We start from the raw sequence: 19,672 nt of genomic DNA, 5'->3' as shown, positions 1-19,672 counted from the left end.
AATAAAACATTAATCATTACAATGAAAATATTTTCCATTTAAAAACAGAGAATGTAAATTTAAGCCAGAGATTACAAAAGTTCATGAACCATTTCAATTCAGAAGTAGCATAAACGCTAACTAACAATACATACACTAAGTATTCAAACTTATAATGCTTTCCATCTTATTTCTCAAAAACAATGTTTTACATGGGCAAAATGTCAACGATAATACTTGGTTTTAGTAGTCAAAATGTTTGTTCCTGAGTTCAAATTTAAATATTTATATTAAAAATATCTCATTCTTTAACCTTATTTAAAATCCTGGGCTATCTTCGAAATTTATAATTTAACTCACAAAAATTAAAGCATTACTGACATCATTTTTCCTTTATGTTTCTAAGGATAAAAGCAAAAGTCTACTTACCAATTCCAGGTGATACAACTCGTTCATAGTGATATGGATTCACACAGACACTATCACATTTTAAGTCAAACGCATACTGACAATATTTAACATGTTTTAGTTCATTTTTGTGAAGATCAGGCCACCTCCAGAGACGGGCATAGATCACATGAGGAAATCCTTTCCGGCCAGCCACCTAGAAAAATAAACAACCATTTATTCGTGTGTCACATTATGCAAGACACTTTACATATATTCTGATTTAAACCTCACAATCCTACCAAGTCAGTATTACAATCCCCATTTCATAAACGAGAACACTAAAATTCAAAATAACTAACTTGGCCATGTCATACTTCAGACCTAGAATTTAAACGCTGGTATAATTTCAAGGCCTGTGCTCAGGTTTTAAAAATGCAAAAAGTGGGTGGGCCTGGTCGCTCACACCTGTACTTTGGGAGGCCAAGGGAGGATCTCTTGAACCTAGGAATTCAAGACCAACCTGGACAACATGGCAAGACCTTGTTTCCACAAAAAATAAAAAATCAACCAGACATGGTGGTGTGTGCCTGTAGTCGTAGCTACTCAGGAGGCTAAAGCAGGAGAACTGAATAAGCCCAGTAGGTCAAGGCTGTAGTGAGCCATGTTCGCACCACTGCATGGGCAAGACTGAGACCATGTCTCAAAGAAAGAAAATAAAATAAACAAATAAATATGCAAAAAGACTGTGTTGTAGAAACTAAAGTCTAGAAATAAAACTTTAAAATCTAAGACATAAAATTTCTATGAGATTTACTTGAGCAAGGGAGACGTATTACAAAGTTCTACATGAAAAACGTGACCAATGAAACATTTGATATCAGTGAAACATACCAGATTTCTAAATTATAAAAGGACTAAGTATAATCCACCAGTTGTTTAAATGTACATACAATATCAAAAAAGAAAACATGGCCGGGCACAGTGGCTTGCACCTGTAATCCCAGCACTTTGGGAGGCCAAGGTGGGTGGAACACCTGAGGTTAGGAGTTTGAGACCAGCCTGACCAACATAGTGAAATCCCATCTCTACTAAAAATACAAAAATTAGCTGGGCATGGTGGCACTCACCTGTAGTTCCAGCTAGTTAGGAGGCTGAGGCAGAAGGACTGCTTGAACCTGGGAGGCGGAGGCTGCAGTGAGCCAAGACTGCACCACTGCATCCCAGCCTGGGTGACAGAGTAAGACTCTGCCTCGGAAAAAGAAAGAAAAAGAAAACAACAGACTACAAAAATGAATACCAAAGGGCTAACGGAAGTTCCTGCAAAATGTGGGTTTTCTTCTTTTTATTTTCCAAATTTTCTCCACTGAACATTTTTCTGAGTCAGAACATAAAAAACTTTAAAATTTTATCTTTTGCATATTCTTCCACATATTCCCATAATGCATATTTGTACTGGATGACAGTATCTGAAGAGATGAAGCATGCATTAAATTACCCTATAGAAGCTTGAAAGGAAATTTAGCAAGTTTTTTAACCTGCCACCATAGAGGGTATAGAAAAATTCTTATAAGACTAACCTGAAGTCTCCCATCCAATGTTCTCTGTATGGTAACACATTTACTAGGATGAGCTCCATTTGTAGTTATGGCTGTTATTAAAGAATCCAATTCATCTTTTTTTTCCTTCAGCTTCTTTACCAAACTTTCAATTGCTCTTTTTGCAAATGTTTCACTCTCTCCACCTTGTCTATGGCACATCAAACTATGCACAATGCTCAGACAGGCATCATTACTAGTTGGTGTATTCGTAATAGACATATTGTCCATTTGTTCAAGTTTTTCCTTTTAAATCAAATGTCTCCAATTTCCAGAACAATTTTGATCTTTTGGAAGCAGTATAAAACAACAGGTAACGTTGCAAGTAAAACTGTTGCACATGTATTCAAGATAACCTAAAAAAGAAAAAAAAAGACACACATCAGAACATATTTCACAAAGTAGATTTAGATATACTTGGAAAAAGATGAAATTGTTCTGGTTAAGTCAGAGATTCAACGCACATAATTAAAATTTGATGCTCAGAGTTGAACATTACTTAAAATTCTTATAAAATGTTAACCATCAAAAATAATTTTTAAAAATAAAATTAATCAAAATGTCACTGTTTTTGACATTCCAAAAATATTAAAATTAGGTCTCCTCATTATAATAGTGAGACGCTCAATTGAGTCTTGCTGACTGTACTGGTCACCCTAAAGGGAAATCTTACCAGGACTTTTTTTAAAGGATTACTTATGAGGATTAGCACTTTAAAATAGTCTTGATTAACAATCAGCTAAACCTAAAAGTCTATTACTAATATTTATGAAAAATTACCATCGCCTGGTATGAAATGCTACCTAGCAGTTAACACTGACCTTTGTTAAAAGAGACCAATAAAAAAAGGATCTCTTTTATTCTACAAGACATTTCTCCAAAGATAATGGCCAATAAGCACATGAAAGCTCAACATTAGTCATTATAAAAATGAAAACCAAAACCACAAGTAGCTCTACCACTTCATACCTACTGAGATGGGTAAATCAAAGAGACAATAATAAGTATTGAAGAAGCGAGAAATTGGACCCTCATTCACTGCTGCTGGTATTACAAATGGCACAGGTACTTTGGAAAACAGGCTGGTATTAACACAAAATGTTAAACACAGTTACGATATGACCCAGCAATTCCCCTCTTCACAATTCTACTTGAGAAAAATGAAAACCTATGTCCACACAAACCTGTACACGAATGTTCACTGCAACACTGTTCATAATAGATACAACTCAAATGTCCATCAACTGATGAATGTACAAATAAAATTCCACACAATGAAATATTATTCAACCATAAAAAATAAAAGTACTAATACATGTTACAACATGGATAAACCTCAAAAACACATGCTAAGTGAAAGAAGTCAGTCACAAAGGTCACACATTATAAAATCCCATTTATATGAAATATACAAAATAGGCAAATTCACAGAGATAGAAAGTAAATCAGTGGTTGCCAGGGCCTGGCAGGAAGGGGTATGAGAAATGACTTCTAAAGAGTATGATGTTTCTTTGTTATAATGAAAAAGTCCTAAAAATTGATAATGCTGATGTCTGCACAACTGACTATAGTAAAAACTACTGAAATGTACACTTTGAAATAGTGAATTTTATGGTATGGGAATTATATCTCAATACAGCTGTTTTTTAAAGAGATCACTAAATTCCTCAAAAGATTTGTAAAAGCAACAGGGTAAATTACTTTCAAAAAAATAAAATAAAATAAATGAAGATTAATAAAGAATCCATTCAACAAGTAGAAAACTAAACTAACTTATCTGATCCCAAGACTCCACACAGAATAGGAAAAGGCCATTAGCCTAAGAGCAAAGAAAATGAAGCAAGACTGAAGCCTGTACTTTATGTGCTAGGTTGTATTTTATTTGTTCACTGAAGTTGCATTCCAGATTTATTTTGTTTTCATTTTCTTTTGCTGTATAATTGAATCCTTAAACCCTCCCACAAGATTAATAAAACTGATCATTCTACCAAAATCTCTTCCTCTTCTGAAGACCTTTATTGTTAAAGTATCAATTACACTCAATTACCCAGTCTCGGAAAGCTTAGCAAAAAAGAGATCTTTGATCTGCCTCTTTCTTTCACTATCCCTACATTCATCCCCTCACAGTTAGAAGATTCTTTACCTCAGTCATTTCTATTTCTCCTTCCATTCTCCCTGCCACTGTTGTAGTTTTGAGCCTCTTCAGAATATACATCAATCACTTGATATTTAAGACTTGCTTCTCCCTGTTGTTATCCTTTTACACAAATGTTTGTCTCAACTCATAAACCCCATGCAGAGAAGCAGTTTTTCATATGCCTTATATATAGCACTTGCCCACACTCAATACAGATAAGCTGAAGGTATACTTTCCGAATAACCAAGGTTAACCTACATGGAAGATTTTGGAATCAGAGATCTGGATTAGAATTCCAGCTTTCACAGTAATAAGAAAATGAAGTTACTCTGAATCTGGATTAAAAGGAGGGTCTTCTAGTTCAAAGGAAAAATTAAATGTAACGTGTCTGACACACAGTGTTCAGTAAAAAAGCTACGGTCTAAATATTAAAATGTTTAATTGTGGCCACAGTGGCTCACACCTGTAATTCCAGCACTTTGGGAGGCTGAGGCAGGTGGATCGCTTGAGCCCAGGAGTTTGAGACCAGACTGGGCAAACACGGCAAAACACCATCTTTACTCAAAATAAAAAAATTAACCAGGTGTGGTGGTGCATGCCTGTTGTCCTAGCTACTCAGGGAGCTGAAGCTGGAAGATCACCTGAGCCTTGGGAGGTCGAGGCCGTGGTGAGCCATGATTGTGCCACTGCACTCCAGCCTGGGCGACAGTGAGACCCTATCTCAAAAAAAAAAAAAGTAATAGTTTTATCAGGAGATTTTTCCTAAAATACATTACGCATTTTTCTGTATCTTCTCCTATTAAAATCTGTCTAAGAAAATGTAGGAGATTAGCCAGGCATGATAGTGTGGGCTTGCCGTCCCAGCTCCTCAAGAGGCTGAGGCAGAAGGATTGCTTGAGTCAGGAATTCAAGGCTGCTGTGAGTTACGACTGCACCCCAGCCTGGGCAATAGAGTGAGACTCGTAGAAAGAAAAGGAATCAGGAAAGAGGGAAAAAGAAAGATGTGTTGAATTACACATCTGATAACTCCCTGCATGGGAGATTTTGGAGTCAGAGATCTGGATTAGAATTCCAGCTTTCACAGTAGTCAGTTATCTGATTACATATCTGTCCCACATTGTTGCCACAAATTAGATATCCAAGAAAACAGCAAAAACACTCTCATTTTAGAAATTCCCAGAACCATGCACAGTTCCTGACATATACCAGGCAAGTGTTTGTGGACTGACTACACAGCTTTTTATTCTGTGGAATTATCTTTAAACAAATTAGAAGAGTGCAGATGCTTTTGAAGTCATTTTCTGATATATTCCAAAAGATGTGTCTCAACCTACAATGCAATTAAACTGTTTAAGTGTAACTATTTCACCGCAGCCTCACCATGTCACCATTTCTAAAATTTATGCTATTCTGCAGCCTTAACAGTATCTCAAAGTTTATTTTAAAGCCAAGTTGTTTTGAATACAAATGACAACGACCTTGCTTTCTTAAACAAATATAGCTTTCTCATCTCTCTCTTTATTGTATTCCTATGAGCACAGTGCGTGACGCATAATTAAAAGTTCTGCACATAAAATATAACACTAGCAGGAATATACAGATGTATTCCTACATTAAATGGTTCTAGATTATGGAAGTATGGTAGGCAAGGGCATAATAGCAATATAAATAAAATTATATATTCTGATTAAAGGTCTAGCAACATAACTGAATGTTAACATCTCTTTCAATTCTGTCATCTATAAAATAGGAACGCCTGCCCTGCCAACTTTACAGATTTACTGTTGTAATTAGATGCAACTATGTACATAAAAGTACTTTGGGAACCATAAATTAACCAATTCAACAAACAATGTATGTACATAGCACTACAGATACAAAAACAGGTGACGCATAGTAAGAAAGTGGGTCTGGACTCTCTCAGACCAACATCCCATTTTTTTCTAACAAATAATTTATATCACCACCTTAGCTGTACTGAAACAAAATTCTAAACTACTTACATATATTTTGAAAATTTAACAATGCCCTAACCATAACAAAAAGAAGGAAAGTCTTAATATATAATGTGTATTTGCATCTATAAATACTCAGGCATGCCAACTAAGTTAGAATGTATAATAAAGAAGTTAGATGCTTGCACTTATATATAGAATCATCATAAATATGACAGCTACAAATTCAGACCTTCCAAGACAAATGTGTTATACTGGCAACTCAAATAGCATACTGGCACTGCAGTCAGTAACATGGATTTTCCCAAATGGTGAACTCTTAAAAAAACTTCAATTAAGAAAATGAATTAATGAGAGGCTGAGGCAGGAGGACTGCTTGAGCCGGGAGACCGAGGCTGCAGTAAGCTACAACTGAGCCACTGCACTGCAGCCCGAGTGACAGAGTAAGATTTGGTTTCAAAAAATCCAAAAAAAAACAAAGGCTGGGTACAGCGGCTCATGCCTGTAATTCCAGCACTTTGGGAGGCTGACATGGTTGGATCACTTAAGCTTAGGACCAGCCTGGCAACAAAGTGAGACCCCCCCCTCCACAAAACAATACAAAGAATTAGTTGGGCATCATGGTGCATGCTTATAGTTCCAGCTTCTCAGGAGGCTGAGGTGGGAGGATGGCTGGAGCCTGGAAGGCAGAGGTTGCAATGAGCTAAGATCATGCCACTGCACTTTAGCCTGGGCAACAGAGCCCAAGGAAAGGGAGGGAGAGAGAAGGGAGGGAGGGAGGGAAAGAGGACGGAGGGAGGAAGGGAGGGAGGGAGGGAGTCAGGCAGTGAAGAAAAAAAATAAATTAAGAGAAATTTAATTCCTGGCAAAGCGAATATTATAGAGTTAGGTTCTGGGCTAATTATGTTTTCCTCCTACATGAATTTCTGGGGCATTTGAAAGTCTTGTGGGATGCAAGATAATTACTCAGTCTTTCACACTGCAGGATGGCATCCCTGGCCCCCAATCCACCAAACCCATCCACAAATTTCTACAACATCCCTTAAAGAACAGTACGTACTCCACTGAGAACTACTAATCTGGAAGACCCAAACATATTATTACATAAGTAACAGATGCTAAAAGCAGCAGGTATAAAGTGATTTGGGACTATAAATGAGGGAGCATGGAAAGTTCATACGTAACTTAAGTCTTGGCAGAATGTTCAGTCAGGGTTGGCAAGTCTATGCTGCAGTAACAACCAACCCCCAAAAGATCAGTAGCTTAAAACAAAGTTTATTTTCTGCTTAAGATATAATACACGTTCATCACAGATCAACTGGGGGCACTGCTAACTGTCATCTCTCAGAAATTAGACTGACAAAGGCTCCGTTTCTACATATGTCCTTAAACAGCAAAAGGGACGGGACAGTTCATGTATCTTCTTTTAAAGGCTACCACTTCTACTCATGTTTGACTGGCCAAAGTCATATGGCCATGCCAGGAGTCCTCAACAAGGAGCAACTGTGTCCATCAGGGGACACTTGGCAATATCTGGAGGCAATATATGGTCACAACTGGGTACTACTAGGCAGCTAGTGGTTAACGGCCATGGTTGCTGCTAAGTACCCTGCAATGCACAGGACAACCCCCAAAACAAATTATCCAGCCTAAAATGTCAACAGTGCCAGTACAAGAAACTCTAGGCCACACCTAATTTCAATGTAGGGATGAGAGAGACAAAGAAGCACAATACTACCATTTTCCAGGGGAGAACTATCAGAATTCTGGTAGAATAGTATTAATGGATTACCACATGTGATTAACAATTTGCCAGGCTGAAGGAAAATGATGGAGAAAAGCAGAGATGAGTAAGAGCTTTGTCTAGAGTAGGTTCATGGTAGAAAAAGAGAAATAACAGCATTAGATTTGTATTAGAAAGAAAATTTCAGTGAGAGCACAGAAAACAGCTTTGGAAAAGGAAACAGAAAATCAATTAGGAAACAATTATCAGAATAGTGATAAGATCCTAGACTAAGGGTATGGGCAACGGGCCACAGAGAGGAGGAGGAGGAGAAAATCAGAGAGATATTTCCAGGTACAAAAGACTGGTGTCTTTAACCAACTAAATATGAAGGGTGAAAAAGGGAGAATAATCAAAAGATGACTCATTTCTAGATAGGTTAACTCAATGATTAAAAAAGAACAAAAAATTTAAAAGGAGGTATGTAACAAATTCAGTTTTAGATATCTTGAGTTTGAAGAGATTACCAGAGAAGTTAAGCCTAACTGAAAGGTAGGTTTTACATATACAGGTATTAGATCCAGTCAAGTAAAGAGTAATAAGAGGTAGAGTCAGCAAAAAGAGACAGCTGATTCTTGTACGTACCTATTGTTTTTCCTCTAGCCTTGCTATGAATTGTAAGCTGTCACCTAACATTGACCATAAGTATAATAATCAATGGACTAGAAAGCCAAGGAACCAAACTAATTAAGTTACTCTCTAAAATTAAACAAGTATTCTTGTTAATTTTAGTATTCAAGCTGAATACTGGCCTGTGATGCTCTCATATAAATTCATATGTTTTAGGTAACAACTGTTGGCATTTTTTATTACTCAGATATTAGTTTACCTTTGAATTAACTGTACTGTATGTGTCAAACATATATTTTCTAGAAGTACGTGTTTTGATCAGTGATCAGTAAACTACTTACTATGGGAATATCTGAGAAAAGTGCTTAAATTTAACTAGGGGAGGGAGAAAAAAGCTGGACCTGGTAAAATATCACTAGGAAGAAACTCTAAACTTAGGTTTACCAACAGGAAAAAAAAGGAGTAGTCTGCAGCACAAGCTCAAGACTAAATCCTAGACAGCAAGTTGAGGTTCTTCAAACTGAGGGCAGCTGGAGAACTTCCAAGAGCATAAGGAGTTTATAAAGCAATAAAAACAACACAAAGATTTTGTTTTTAACTTTTAAGATGAACTATACAGGATAAATTGAGACGTATGCTTCCTGTTTACCCATGTGTCTTAAATTTAAATGTCATTTTGGTATAACACCTTCAGTTTAAATGATCTTATTTAAAAATTATCCTTTTTGGATTAATAAATTAAAAGTTGTTAAAAGAAGAAACAATAAAGTACTGTAGGTGGACATCAGTTTTTGTGTACCAGCATATATTTCCCCATTTGTAACACTGCAGTCTGATTTTCCAAGGAGAATCTTCCTATCCAACCAGATGGGACAATTCCCAGATTAACGAGAGCCACCCCCTGACCACAATGTTGTTTCAGAGATGAAAAAGAACCCAAGGCAGGCCAGTGACATAGCTCCAGCATTTCTGATGGAAGTACAGAGAAAAGAAAAAGCCCTCTTCATGCTTCCTTGAAGCCAGGAGTAGTTAGACTGGAAACTACCAGAGAAAGAGAAAAGAAGAAAAGTCAAGAGTCCTAGTAATAATGCTTGAAAACCCTGGATACAGCAATCTGAGGCCAGCTCAATCTCCAGACCAAGCCAATGAATTCCCCTTTTTACTTAAGTCTGACTGCTACATGCTCCCTGATAACTGAACAAAAACTGAATGACTAACATCCTTAGAAAAAATAGCAATATAGTACAAACTACATAAATAATGAAATCAATCAGTAATTTAGAACTAGTTACTTTAAAACAGCAGCTGTCTCTCTCTGATCTCAGGACCCCTTAATTCATTTTTTTTTTTCTGAGATACAGTCTCATTTTGTTGCCCAGGTTGAACTGCAGTGGCATATTCTTAGCTCCCTGCAACCTCCACCTCCTAGGTCCAAATGATTCTCGTGCCTCGGCCTCCCAAGCAGCTGGGATTACAGACATGTACCAGCATGCCTGGCTAATTTTTGTATTTTTAGTAGAGACAGAGTTTTGCCACGTTGGCCAAACTGAGTCTTTATTTATATTCTTAATTTTTTTTATTTTTTATTTTTGGGAACAGAGTCTTTCTGTCGCCCAGACTGGAGTGCCATGGCTCAATCTAGGTTCACTGCAACCTGCCCTCCCGGGTTCAAGCAATTCTCTCAGCCTCTCAAGAAGCTGGACTACAGGAGCACACCACCATGCCCAACTAATTTTGTATTTTTAGTAGAGATGGGGTTTCACCATGTAAGCCAGGATGGTCTCCATCTCCTGACCTCGTGATCCGCCCACCTTGGCCTCCCAAAGTGCTGGGATTACAGGCATGAGCCACCGTGTCTGGCCTATATTCTTAATTATTAAAGATGTCAAATAGCTTTTGTTTATGTGGGCTATATACATTGATATTTATCATATTACAAATAAATAAAACTACTAAAATTTTTGGTATTCACTTTGTTAATTCATTTAAAATAATAAACCCATTACATGTTAATATTAATAATATATCTTTTTTATTGCATTTTAGGTTTGGGGGTACATGTGAAGAACATGCAAGATTGTTGCATATGGCAGTGTGATTTACTGCCTTCCTCCCCTTCACCTATATCTGGCATTTCTCCCCATGCTATCTTATAAATAATGTATCTTATGAAAAACAGAATTTTCTACAACAAAAGTTAGGAATCAAGAGTAACACTGTTTTACATCTTCACAAGTTTATCTTAATGACTAGCTTAATAAGAGACAGCTGGACTCTCATATCTGCTTCTCCATCCAATCTGTTATGATATGTTGTTTTGGTTAAAGTACATGAGGAAAATGTGTCTCACATGGATAGCTCACTGGAGGAATACTTTAATAACCTTTTCAGAAAATAATGGATATTCATCTTTTATTCAACACCAAAATTCAAGTGGCAATTCCAAAAGGTTAGTTACAATGTGGAATCTGACCCTGTATCAATGAATATTTTGGCTCTGATACATAAAAATCCATTTGTCTATGCTGTACTTTGAATGGATTGCCTACCCATTTAGGATTTTGTAACATAAATTGGTCATTCCGAAAAATACTGGTTCAATGAGTTATACAGATTTTCCTAATGTTGACACACTTCCTCATACTCCCCCCACCCCCGCCTCCACCCCTTACACACATACACAACACAGTCTCGCTCTGTAGCCCAGGCTGGAGTGCAGTGGTATGATCCTAGCTTAATGCAGATTTGAACTCCCTGGCTCAAGCAATACTCTCACCTCAGTCTCCTGAGCAGCTAGAACTATAGGCCCATGCCATTACACCTGGCTAATTTTTTATGTTTTTGTAGCAACAGGGTCTTGAACTCTTGGTCAAAAGCAATTCTCCCACATCCACCTCCCAAAGCGCTAGAAATACAGGTGTGCACCACCGTACCCAGCCCAACATATTTTGTTTAGATCACATTCCTTAATATCACCACCCATCTTATCAGAAAAGTCTTTAAGTATTAAGAAACTGTCAAGTTCATAGTGACAGATAGGTGTTTCCCAAAAATCTAATTTTAGCACTGGCTATAAATGTTTTCCTTGAAGTGGCTGTCTCACTTATTCATTTCCAAGGAATTACCTGCCAAATACTCAAATCTAAATAGCTATGGCTTATCTGTCATTCTGTTATATAAAAACAAAAATGGTGTCCCATTAAAAAGCAGCTAGTTCAGCTTGCAGCTAAATCACACAAGTGCTTTTCCTAGAAAAGAACACTGTACTTCAATGTGCAGAAATGCTTTATGCATACTTCCCATTTAATCACACTGAATATTAACAAGATATGTACTCCAGGGTAGACATTTTTAAAATTAAACCTTTTTACTGCTGCAGAAAGGGGATTATTAAGTGAAACCAGCATTTTTTCAAATGCTTAATGTGTGTTTGACTATAAAGAACAAAATAAGAACTCAGACCTTTGGTACAACTGCCTAGATACATTTTAAAGTGCTGCCAGTTTACCCACCACTGCTCCTTCACCATCCATACAAATGTCCTCACAGTGAAAGGGCAAATGTCTCAGGTTCATTATGAAAATAATTTTGCTTTTGTGAACCCCTTAAATATAAGGATCCTAGGGATGTCCAGGAGTCTGTGGACAATACTTTGGGAACCACTGTTTTAAAAGATGGTGGAAACTAAACCGAATTTTAATAACTGATAACTGAAAAATGTGTTTCATAAAACTTAAATGAAAGAGACTATCAAGCCATCTAGCTTATTCCTTCAAAAAGGATGAATCAAAATCCCCTGCAGGTTAGGTGAGTTCCACTAACTACAACCAAGGGTGGGGCTGTACCTTTAAAAAGTACTATGGAAGTCAGAGGTTCTGGTAGTTTTATAGAACACTGATCTAGTCTACAATCTTTACTTTACAAATTAAATATTATAAATATATGCAACTGATTAAAAAGACTAATTACACAGATGTTGTATCATTTTCTTTACAATTAGCCAGCCCTTTCATTATTACAACATCTATGCACATTCTTCCTTCAACTAGTTTTAGTAGGCATATTTACGACGTAAGACACACCTAATATATTTAGGTACAATGATTCCTGGCTTGGCTTACCCCATTAAATATTATTTCCAGTCATCCTTTCACTAGATGATTCAGTTTTTACAATGACTGACCATCTAGTGATATCATATGCTCTAGAATTCACTAGTGAGTATCACTGACAAATAGCCTTAATTCAGTTTACATTTAGAAATACATTTTGACTTGAAAAGACTTGAATAGCATCCATTCATCCATATTAAGTTATAGAAATAATACCTTACTATAAAAATAAATATTCAGTAGAAGTCCCAGTTATAAATCATAAATAAGATTTGCCCAGCATGGGCAACAAAGAGAGACCCCCATCTCTACAAAACAATTTTTAAAAATCAGCCAGGCATAGTGGTACATGCCTGTAGTCCTAGCTACTCTAGAGGCTGAGGCGGCAAGATCTCTTGAACCCAGAAGTTGAAGGTTACAGTGGACTATGATGGTGTCACTGCACTCCAGCCTGAGTGAACTGTCTCTAAAAAAACCAGATAGACAAATGGATAAATAAAGCAAGAAGGATAAGCATACTAAAATAAAGCCCTTAGAATCAAGAGACACTTTTTGAAAAATGCAGATTCCCAAGTCTCCTCCACTCCATTCCCATTCTGAAGCAGCATGTGTATTACAATCAGGCAGGGAAAAAATATTTTTATTTTTTAAAATAGCTTTTCCAGAGAGAGAGATGAAACTACTCCATAGCCCAGCACTTGGGAACTACTTCAGGTGATGTAAATGGAGAGCTGAACATGCCCTCGATGATCTCTAAAGACGTACTAGCTAGCTGGCCTAGCCGAGCAACTGTCTTGCAGCGTGTAAGTTAAGCCCTGACAGAAAAAGCCCAATGCAACCTGCGTCTCAGAAACTGGTTAAGTAACTAGTTAACTGGTGGCTAGAAAACATTATGGTTTCCAAGTAGATTAACCCCCTAAGAAGACAATTTGCATTAGGAGTTTTATTTATTTCTTTTTTAAGACTCAAGGTCTCACTTTGTTGCCCAGGCTGGCCTTGAAATCCTGGGCTCAAGTGATCCTCCCACCTCAGCCTCAGGAAGCGCTGAGACTACAAGAGTAAGCCATCACATCAAGCCCACCGGGAGTTAGATGCTAACTTAGGGACTTAAAGTAATCAGTCTCCAAAAGGAGTACAAGTAAGCATTTGGGAATATACTTTAAAAGAAGACCAACTTCCTATTTAAAAGAGTGATGATATACTAACTACTCATAATGGGAAATACAGCTTCCTAAAACTTACTACCAGACAGTTCAAATAAACTGAAAGTAAAGAAACAGGAGAAAGGAATATGTGATAGGAAGGGGGAGAGAAAGAAAGGAGACAGACACAGAAGCAAAACAAATATGGCAATACTTTCAAAAGGCCCATTAAGTGTGAAATGACTACACTGTGCATATGTTTATCACCGTATTAAACAATGTAAAGCTAACACAAGTGAAGCAGTTCAAAAGTCAGAGGACCCTAATGGCTCAATCACTGTGGAGGGCTAACCTGGCTGCACCCCAGACCAACCTAATCACATTAATTTCTGGGGCTGCAATTCAGGCATCAGTATTTTGTAAAACTCCCAAAGATATCTAAAAGTACAGCCAAGACTGAAAACAACTGGCCAGGCATGGTGGCTCATGCCTGTAATCCCAGCACCTTTGAGAGGTCGAGGTGGGAGGATCACTTGAACCCAAGAGTTCAAGACCAGCCTGGGCAACACAGGGAGATCCTGTCTCTACAAAAAATTTTCAAAAAAATTAGACAGGTGTGATGCTGCATGCCTGTAGTTCCAGCTACCAGGGAGGTTGAGGTGGGACTGCTTGAGCCTGGGAGGTAAGGCTGCAGTCAACTATGATTGCAATACTCTAGGGCTGGGGCACTGAGCAAGATGAAAAGAAAAAGAAAAAAAAAAGAAGAGAAAGGGAGAGAGAAAAAAAGAGAAAGAAAGAGAAAGAGAGGGAGAGGGAGAAGGAGAGGAGAGACCATCGCCCTAAACCTTGGGAGTAAAAAAGGCAATAAAAAGATAAATTCGGCTGAGCGAGATGGCTCCCACCTATAGTCCCAGCACTTTGGGAGGCTGAGGCCGGCAGATCACCTAAGGTCAGGAGGAGTTCAAGACCAGCCTGGCCAACATGGTGAAATCCCGTTTCCCCCGCTAAAAATGCAAAAATTAGCCAGGCGTGGTGGCAGGTGCTTGTAAACCCAGCTACTTGGGAGGGTGAGGCAGAAAAATGGCTTGAATCCGGGAGGCAGAGGTTCCAGTGAGCTCAGATCATACCACTGCACTCCAGCCTGGGGAACAAGAGCAAGACTTTGTCTCAAAATAAGATAAATTCAACACATTTACAAGTTTTCCAAACTGCAAAAAATTCTCATTTGAAATGTAAATAATGAAATACAGTCTTTGAGTCAAAAGGTCTTTACCATTATCGCCAATTTTAAGCTGATTAAAATGTTAACAACAGACCCTCTTTATGATTGGTCTTTGATACTTACCTGTCTGATCTATGATACAATTTGCAGTAGCAACTTATCGAGACTTAGATTATAAGCACCTTATAAATTATAAGAATCCAACTATCTACCATCTTAGTTTTACATATGTAAGCACTACCCTAGGTTTCACTCACTTTCAGAGTTAAAAACAAATATTCCCGGATGCCAAATACACCACGTAAGTGTCAAGGTGACACAACCTAAAATACTTTGTTCCTGAGAAACTGGATTCAGTCCAATTTCCCATCACCAAATTACACATTTTAGAGAGAAAAAAAATCCAAAAATTCTAAATCTGACTTATGATCAAGTGTATGCTTGGCATATGCAAACAGCATCACTCTACAAGTAGCTCAAATGAATACATCTAGATATATTTGTCAACTGTTTCAATTTCTCATTTTGCAACAATTGAGACTTCATCAACTGTTGAACAAAAAGTCCAAAATTTGATATACAGAACTGTATTAAATGCTGTGTTATGGCCACGCACAGAGGTTTACACCTGTAATCCCAGCACTTTGGGAGGCCAAAGTGGGTGGATCACCTGAGGTCAAGAGTTCAAGACCAGCCTGACCAACGTGGTGAAACCCTGTCTCTACTAAAAATACAAAAATTTGCCAGGTGCTGTGGTGGCACATGCCCGTAATCCCAGCTACTCGGGAGGCTGAGGCAGAAGAACTGCTTGAACCTGGGAGGCGGAGGTTGCAGTGAGCTGAGATTGTACCACTGGACTCCAGCCTGGAATCTCCATCTCAGATGGAGCAAGCCTCCATCTCAAAAACAAACAAATAGAGCAAGCCTCCATTTCAAAAAAAAAAGAAGAAGAAATGCTGTGTTATTCTGGTCTGTCCTTTAACTGTAGATAACAAAACATTTTTTGTCAGGTTACTTTTATACACAATTAACAGTCATCTCAGAGCCACCATCCATCATCGATCTAAGCAAAAAAAAAAAAAAAAATTATTCGTAACTACACAGTCTTCCAGGTCAACAACACCAACAAAAAGAAATCCAAACATATATAATGAGTGCTGAAATGCCGATTAAAAGATGCTTAAAGAACCAGTCACTCTAAAAAAAAAAAAAATCACTGAATTAAAAATGGAAAAAAGGTTAGGTATGAACTAGAGAGGGACAAAATGAACTAAATTTAAACATCAGCAAAACCTGTTTTCACCAAAATAGACAAAAATTTAGACAAGCCTAAATATGCATTTTACATATAATGAACCCTGCAGATTCTATAGGGTTAACCGCCCTAGTAGAGGCCTCAGTAATTCACACCTCAATTAGAATGGTGTCTAATGATGTTACTATAACACTGGCTCAATCAGAAAGAAACTGCTTCCAAGTGGGAGAGCTGCAGTGTGACTGGGCAGCACAAATTAGGTTAATGCTTGCTCCTTAATTTGGGGGGAAAAGAAAAACTGAAGAGGAACACAGAAAAGGAATTCACACACAATCAATCGCTCGACTAAAATGTAGCTTAAGAGGCCTTAAAATAGAAATTCCATTTGACCCAGCAATCCCATTACTGGGTATATATCCAAAGGACTATAAATCGTTCTACTATAAGGACACATGCACATGCATGTTCATTGCAGCACTGTTTACAATAGCAAAGACCTGGAACCAACCCAAATGCCCATCGATGATAGACTGGATTGGGAAAATCTGGCACATATACACCATGGAATATTATGCAGCAATCAAAAATGATGAGTTCGTGTCATTTGTAGGGACATGGATGAATCTGGAGAACATCATTCTCAGCAAACTGACACAAGAACAGAAAATGAAATAACGCATGTTCTCACTCATAGGTGGGTGACGAAAAATGAGAACACATGGACACAGGGAAGGGAGTACTAAACACTGGGGTCTATTGGGGCAATAGGGAAGGGACGGGGGCGGGGCAGCTGGGGAGGGATAGCCTGGGGAGAAATGCCAAATGTGGGTGAAGGGGAGGAAGGCAGCAAAACACACTGCCATGTGTGTACCTATGCAATTGTCTTGCATGTTCTGCACATGTACCCCAAAACCTAAAATGCAATAAAAAAAAAAAAGAAAATGAAGCACAAGTTTTCTAAAATAAGATTTGCTGCCTCCTAGTATAGGCAGAATTGCTTCAAGCAGCAAAACTATCATAAAAAGTCAATCATCCACATAAAACTTATTCCAAAATATTTCAAAGTGAAATATTTCTCAGCACAAATTTTCATTAAGTCTGAAAAACAGATTTGCAATTTGTTTTTTTCTAAACTCAAGATTTACACTGAAGGCACTGACCTAAACAGAGCCATACACCCCCACTTCAAAAATAAAAAACCCAAGATGCCATACTTTTTAAAAACTCACCCGAAAACCTGGAAAGCAAGGAAAAAGCCACTTCTATTAATAAAGTTAAATATTGTAACAATTTTATCTAAAGAAGCTTTTGGTTTTAATTCCAACAACTTAAGCCTACATAATTCATCACCATCTTTAGATCTAAAGCTACTCCAAATTATAAATGCTTGGCCTATCTCTATTACATTTGTTCTTTAAGGAACCCATTTAAGTATACAAAATCATGACAGCATTATGGAAGAAACATTAATTTTAAAAATCCGTGTTTTTAAATGTTAATCATTTACAGTTTAGAATGTTATCTACTAATCACATCAGAACTTTCCAATATAGACAGAATAAGTCCTCAGCATAAAAAAAAAGTTGCACTTTAGAATTTCCTATATTTCAACTAAAAAATATATATCTAGTCTCGGCAGAGTATGGCAAAGTAATTTATGAAATCCACCATAAAAATTATTCAAATGCCATGTTCTAAACCTAATTACAACATTATGCATTTCATTTTTTTGAGACTCTAATAAATGTTTTTTGCCAGCAAAAAGTAGTGAATCTAATTCTTAAATACCCGAGTAACCAAGCTGCTACTAAGACTAAAAGGATTCTAATTCCGACAAAAGTCAAAAGGTTATTAACAAAAATTAGCTAAGATTGTATGTCTGCAGAAAGTCAACTCAGTCTAATTCCCTTATTATCTTGTTATATTTATTATTCCTAAGTAACTGGCAATTTCACCTTAAACTACGGTGCAAAAACTAAATGCATTAAGAAAGTAATTTGGAAATAAATGTGTGTGTGAGTGTGTGTGTGTGTGTGTGTGCGCGCGCGCGCTTTATTAAAAACAAATGTACTTAGGTTTTTGAGGGAAACAGCTATTAATATTCAGCAGGGCTTTGTAAAACCTCTGCACCAGCCAATAAACCTTTCAGGTTAACTAAACATACTCGTGTCTTTGAAAATCTAGTTTGAGAGATCCTAACAACAGTTTGGGGCAAGTGATGGAGCCACCGCCCTCCACCCTACACCCATTTCACTCTCAGTACACGTAGTGCTAACAGTAAGATCAACTGTGCCTTTTATTAGGGAGCATGTTATATAGGGGGAAGAAGGGGTTCAGTTAGGTGCTAAGAATGTGTCCGGCATACCACCGTCACTCTCAGTACTCAAAAACTAAACATATCAAAGACAGAAGCGTAAACTGGCATTGACACGACTAGGAAGAGAAAGTAAAGGACAAAGAGAAAACAGAAATTGGCTGGAGAAAATAAATTAAGACAAACAATTTACAACTTTCATTTAGACCGTAAGGCAACACACTCCAGCCGACCCAACGCGCTCAGCCCGGGCGACCAAGAAACTACTCCAGAACAACAAAGAGGAGCGGCGGCCGCGGCAGGAGTCCCGTCCGAGTTTAACTTGATTCTCGCACGAGCTGCTAGCGGAGCTGGGAGCTGGAGGGACGCGAGGCACCGCTACCCTGCATTCACCCAGCCCGCCCGGGCCGGCTCGTCAGGTAGCCACGGTCGCCCTCCCAGCGGATCCGCGCGCTCCCCGCCGCCGCCGGGAGCCCGCCCCGGGGCGGAGAAGCCGCGGGCGGGGTGCGCGGGCCAGGCCGGGGGAAGGGGAGGGGACATGGCGCGGTTACCTGGGCTCGGGCGGTGGCGAGGGGAGTCCGCTCTCCCGCCGCTGCTGGTCCGCGGACGCTCCGGGCCCGTCGCTTTCGCCCGCGGCCCGGAGAGCTCCTCGGCCCCCGCCCCGAGGCTTCCCGGCCAGGCCGCCTCTCCTCAGCGCTGCGCCGCTGCCCGCGCCGACCGGACCGCCTCGAGCTCCCGGGCAGCCCCGCGGCGGGGGGCCTCTCTCGCGAGGCACCCGGCTTCCCTCACCCGCTCCCACCCGCTGGGCGACTGCGGAGCCGAGGGGAGGGCGAGAAAGGCCTCCCGTTGAGAGCAGGAGGGCGCGAACGCAGGCTCCGCCACCCGAGCCGCTCCGTTACCGCAGCGGCGACGACGAGCAGGGCCGTGTTGTTGCTGCCAACTTGTCGAGAGAACACTGAGCATGCGCGCGCGGGGACCACATCCGGGTAATTTCAGGGTTTGGCCCTTTTCCCCCGCAGCTTTCCTTTCTCCCGGCTGCCCCCGCCTTCCGTCCCCCGCCCCCTGTGAAGGGGAGGGTCGCTCTGCGCAGGCGCCTGCCGGGCAGCGCCAGCCGGCGGGAGGCTCAGAGTCCCGGCCTCGGCCTGGGCCTGGGCCTGGGCCGCGATGCGGGCGGAGGGCGAAGGCCTGCTTGAGGGAGTGGTCGCCAGGGACACTGGC

The 19,672-nt window shown here is 39.3% G+C and overlaps 1 protein-coding gene across 3 annotated transcripts in view; it reads right to left on the bottom strand.

Moving 5' to 3' along the window:
• Positions 1–19,411, bottom strand: part of SMAD4 (SMAD family member 4) — a 57,309-nt gene extending 37,898 nt beyond the window's left edge. For all 3 annotated transcript variants that reach the window (XR_013525906.1, XM_008979832.5, XM_008979833.5), the window contains exons 1-3: positions 19,006–19,411; positions 1,947–2,320; positions 409–583 (exon numbers count right to left, since the gene is read on the bottom strand). Coding sequence is in view for 2 of the 3 variants with exons in the window: in XM_008979832.5 (XP_008978080.1) it covers positions 409–583; positions 1,947–2,195 (424 nt within the window). In the remaining variant the exon portion in view is untranslated. The remainder of the gene's footprint in view (positions 1–408; positions 584–1,946; positions 2,321–19,005) is intronic.
• Positions 19,412–19,672: the final 261 nt, after the last annotated feature.

This window comes from Callithrix jacchus, chromosome 13, assembly GCF_049354715.1.
Source record: "Callithrix jacchus isolate 240 chromosome 13, calJac240_pri, whole genome shotgun sequence".
Lineage (NCBI taxonomy): Eukaryota > Metazoa > Chordata > Mammalia > Primates > Cebidae > Callithrix > Callithrix jacchus.
Note: the sequence above shows the minus strand (reverse complement) of the source record. Positions and strands in the feature narration are given on the sequence as shown.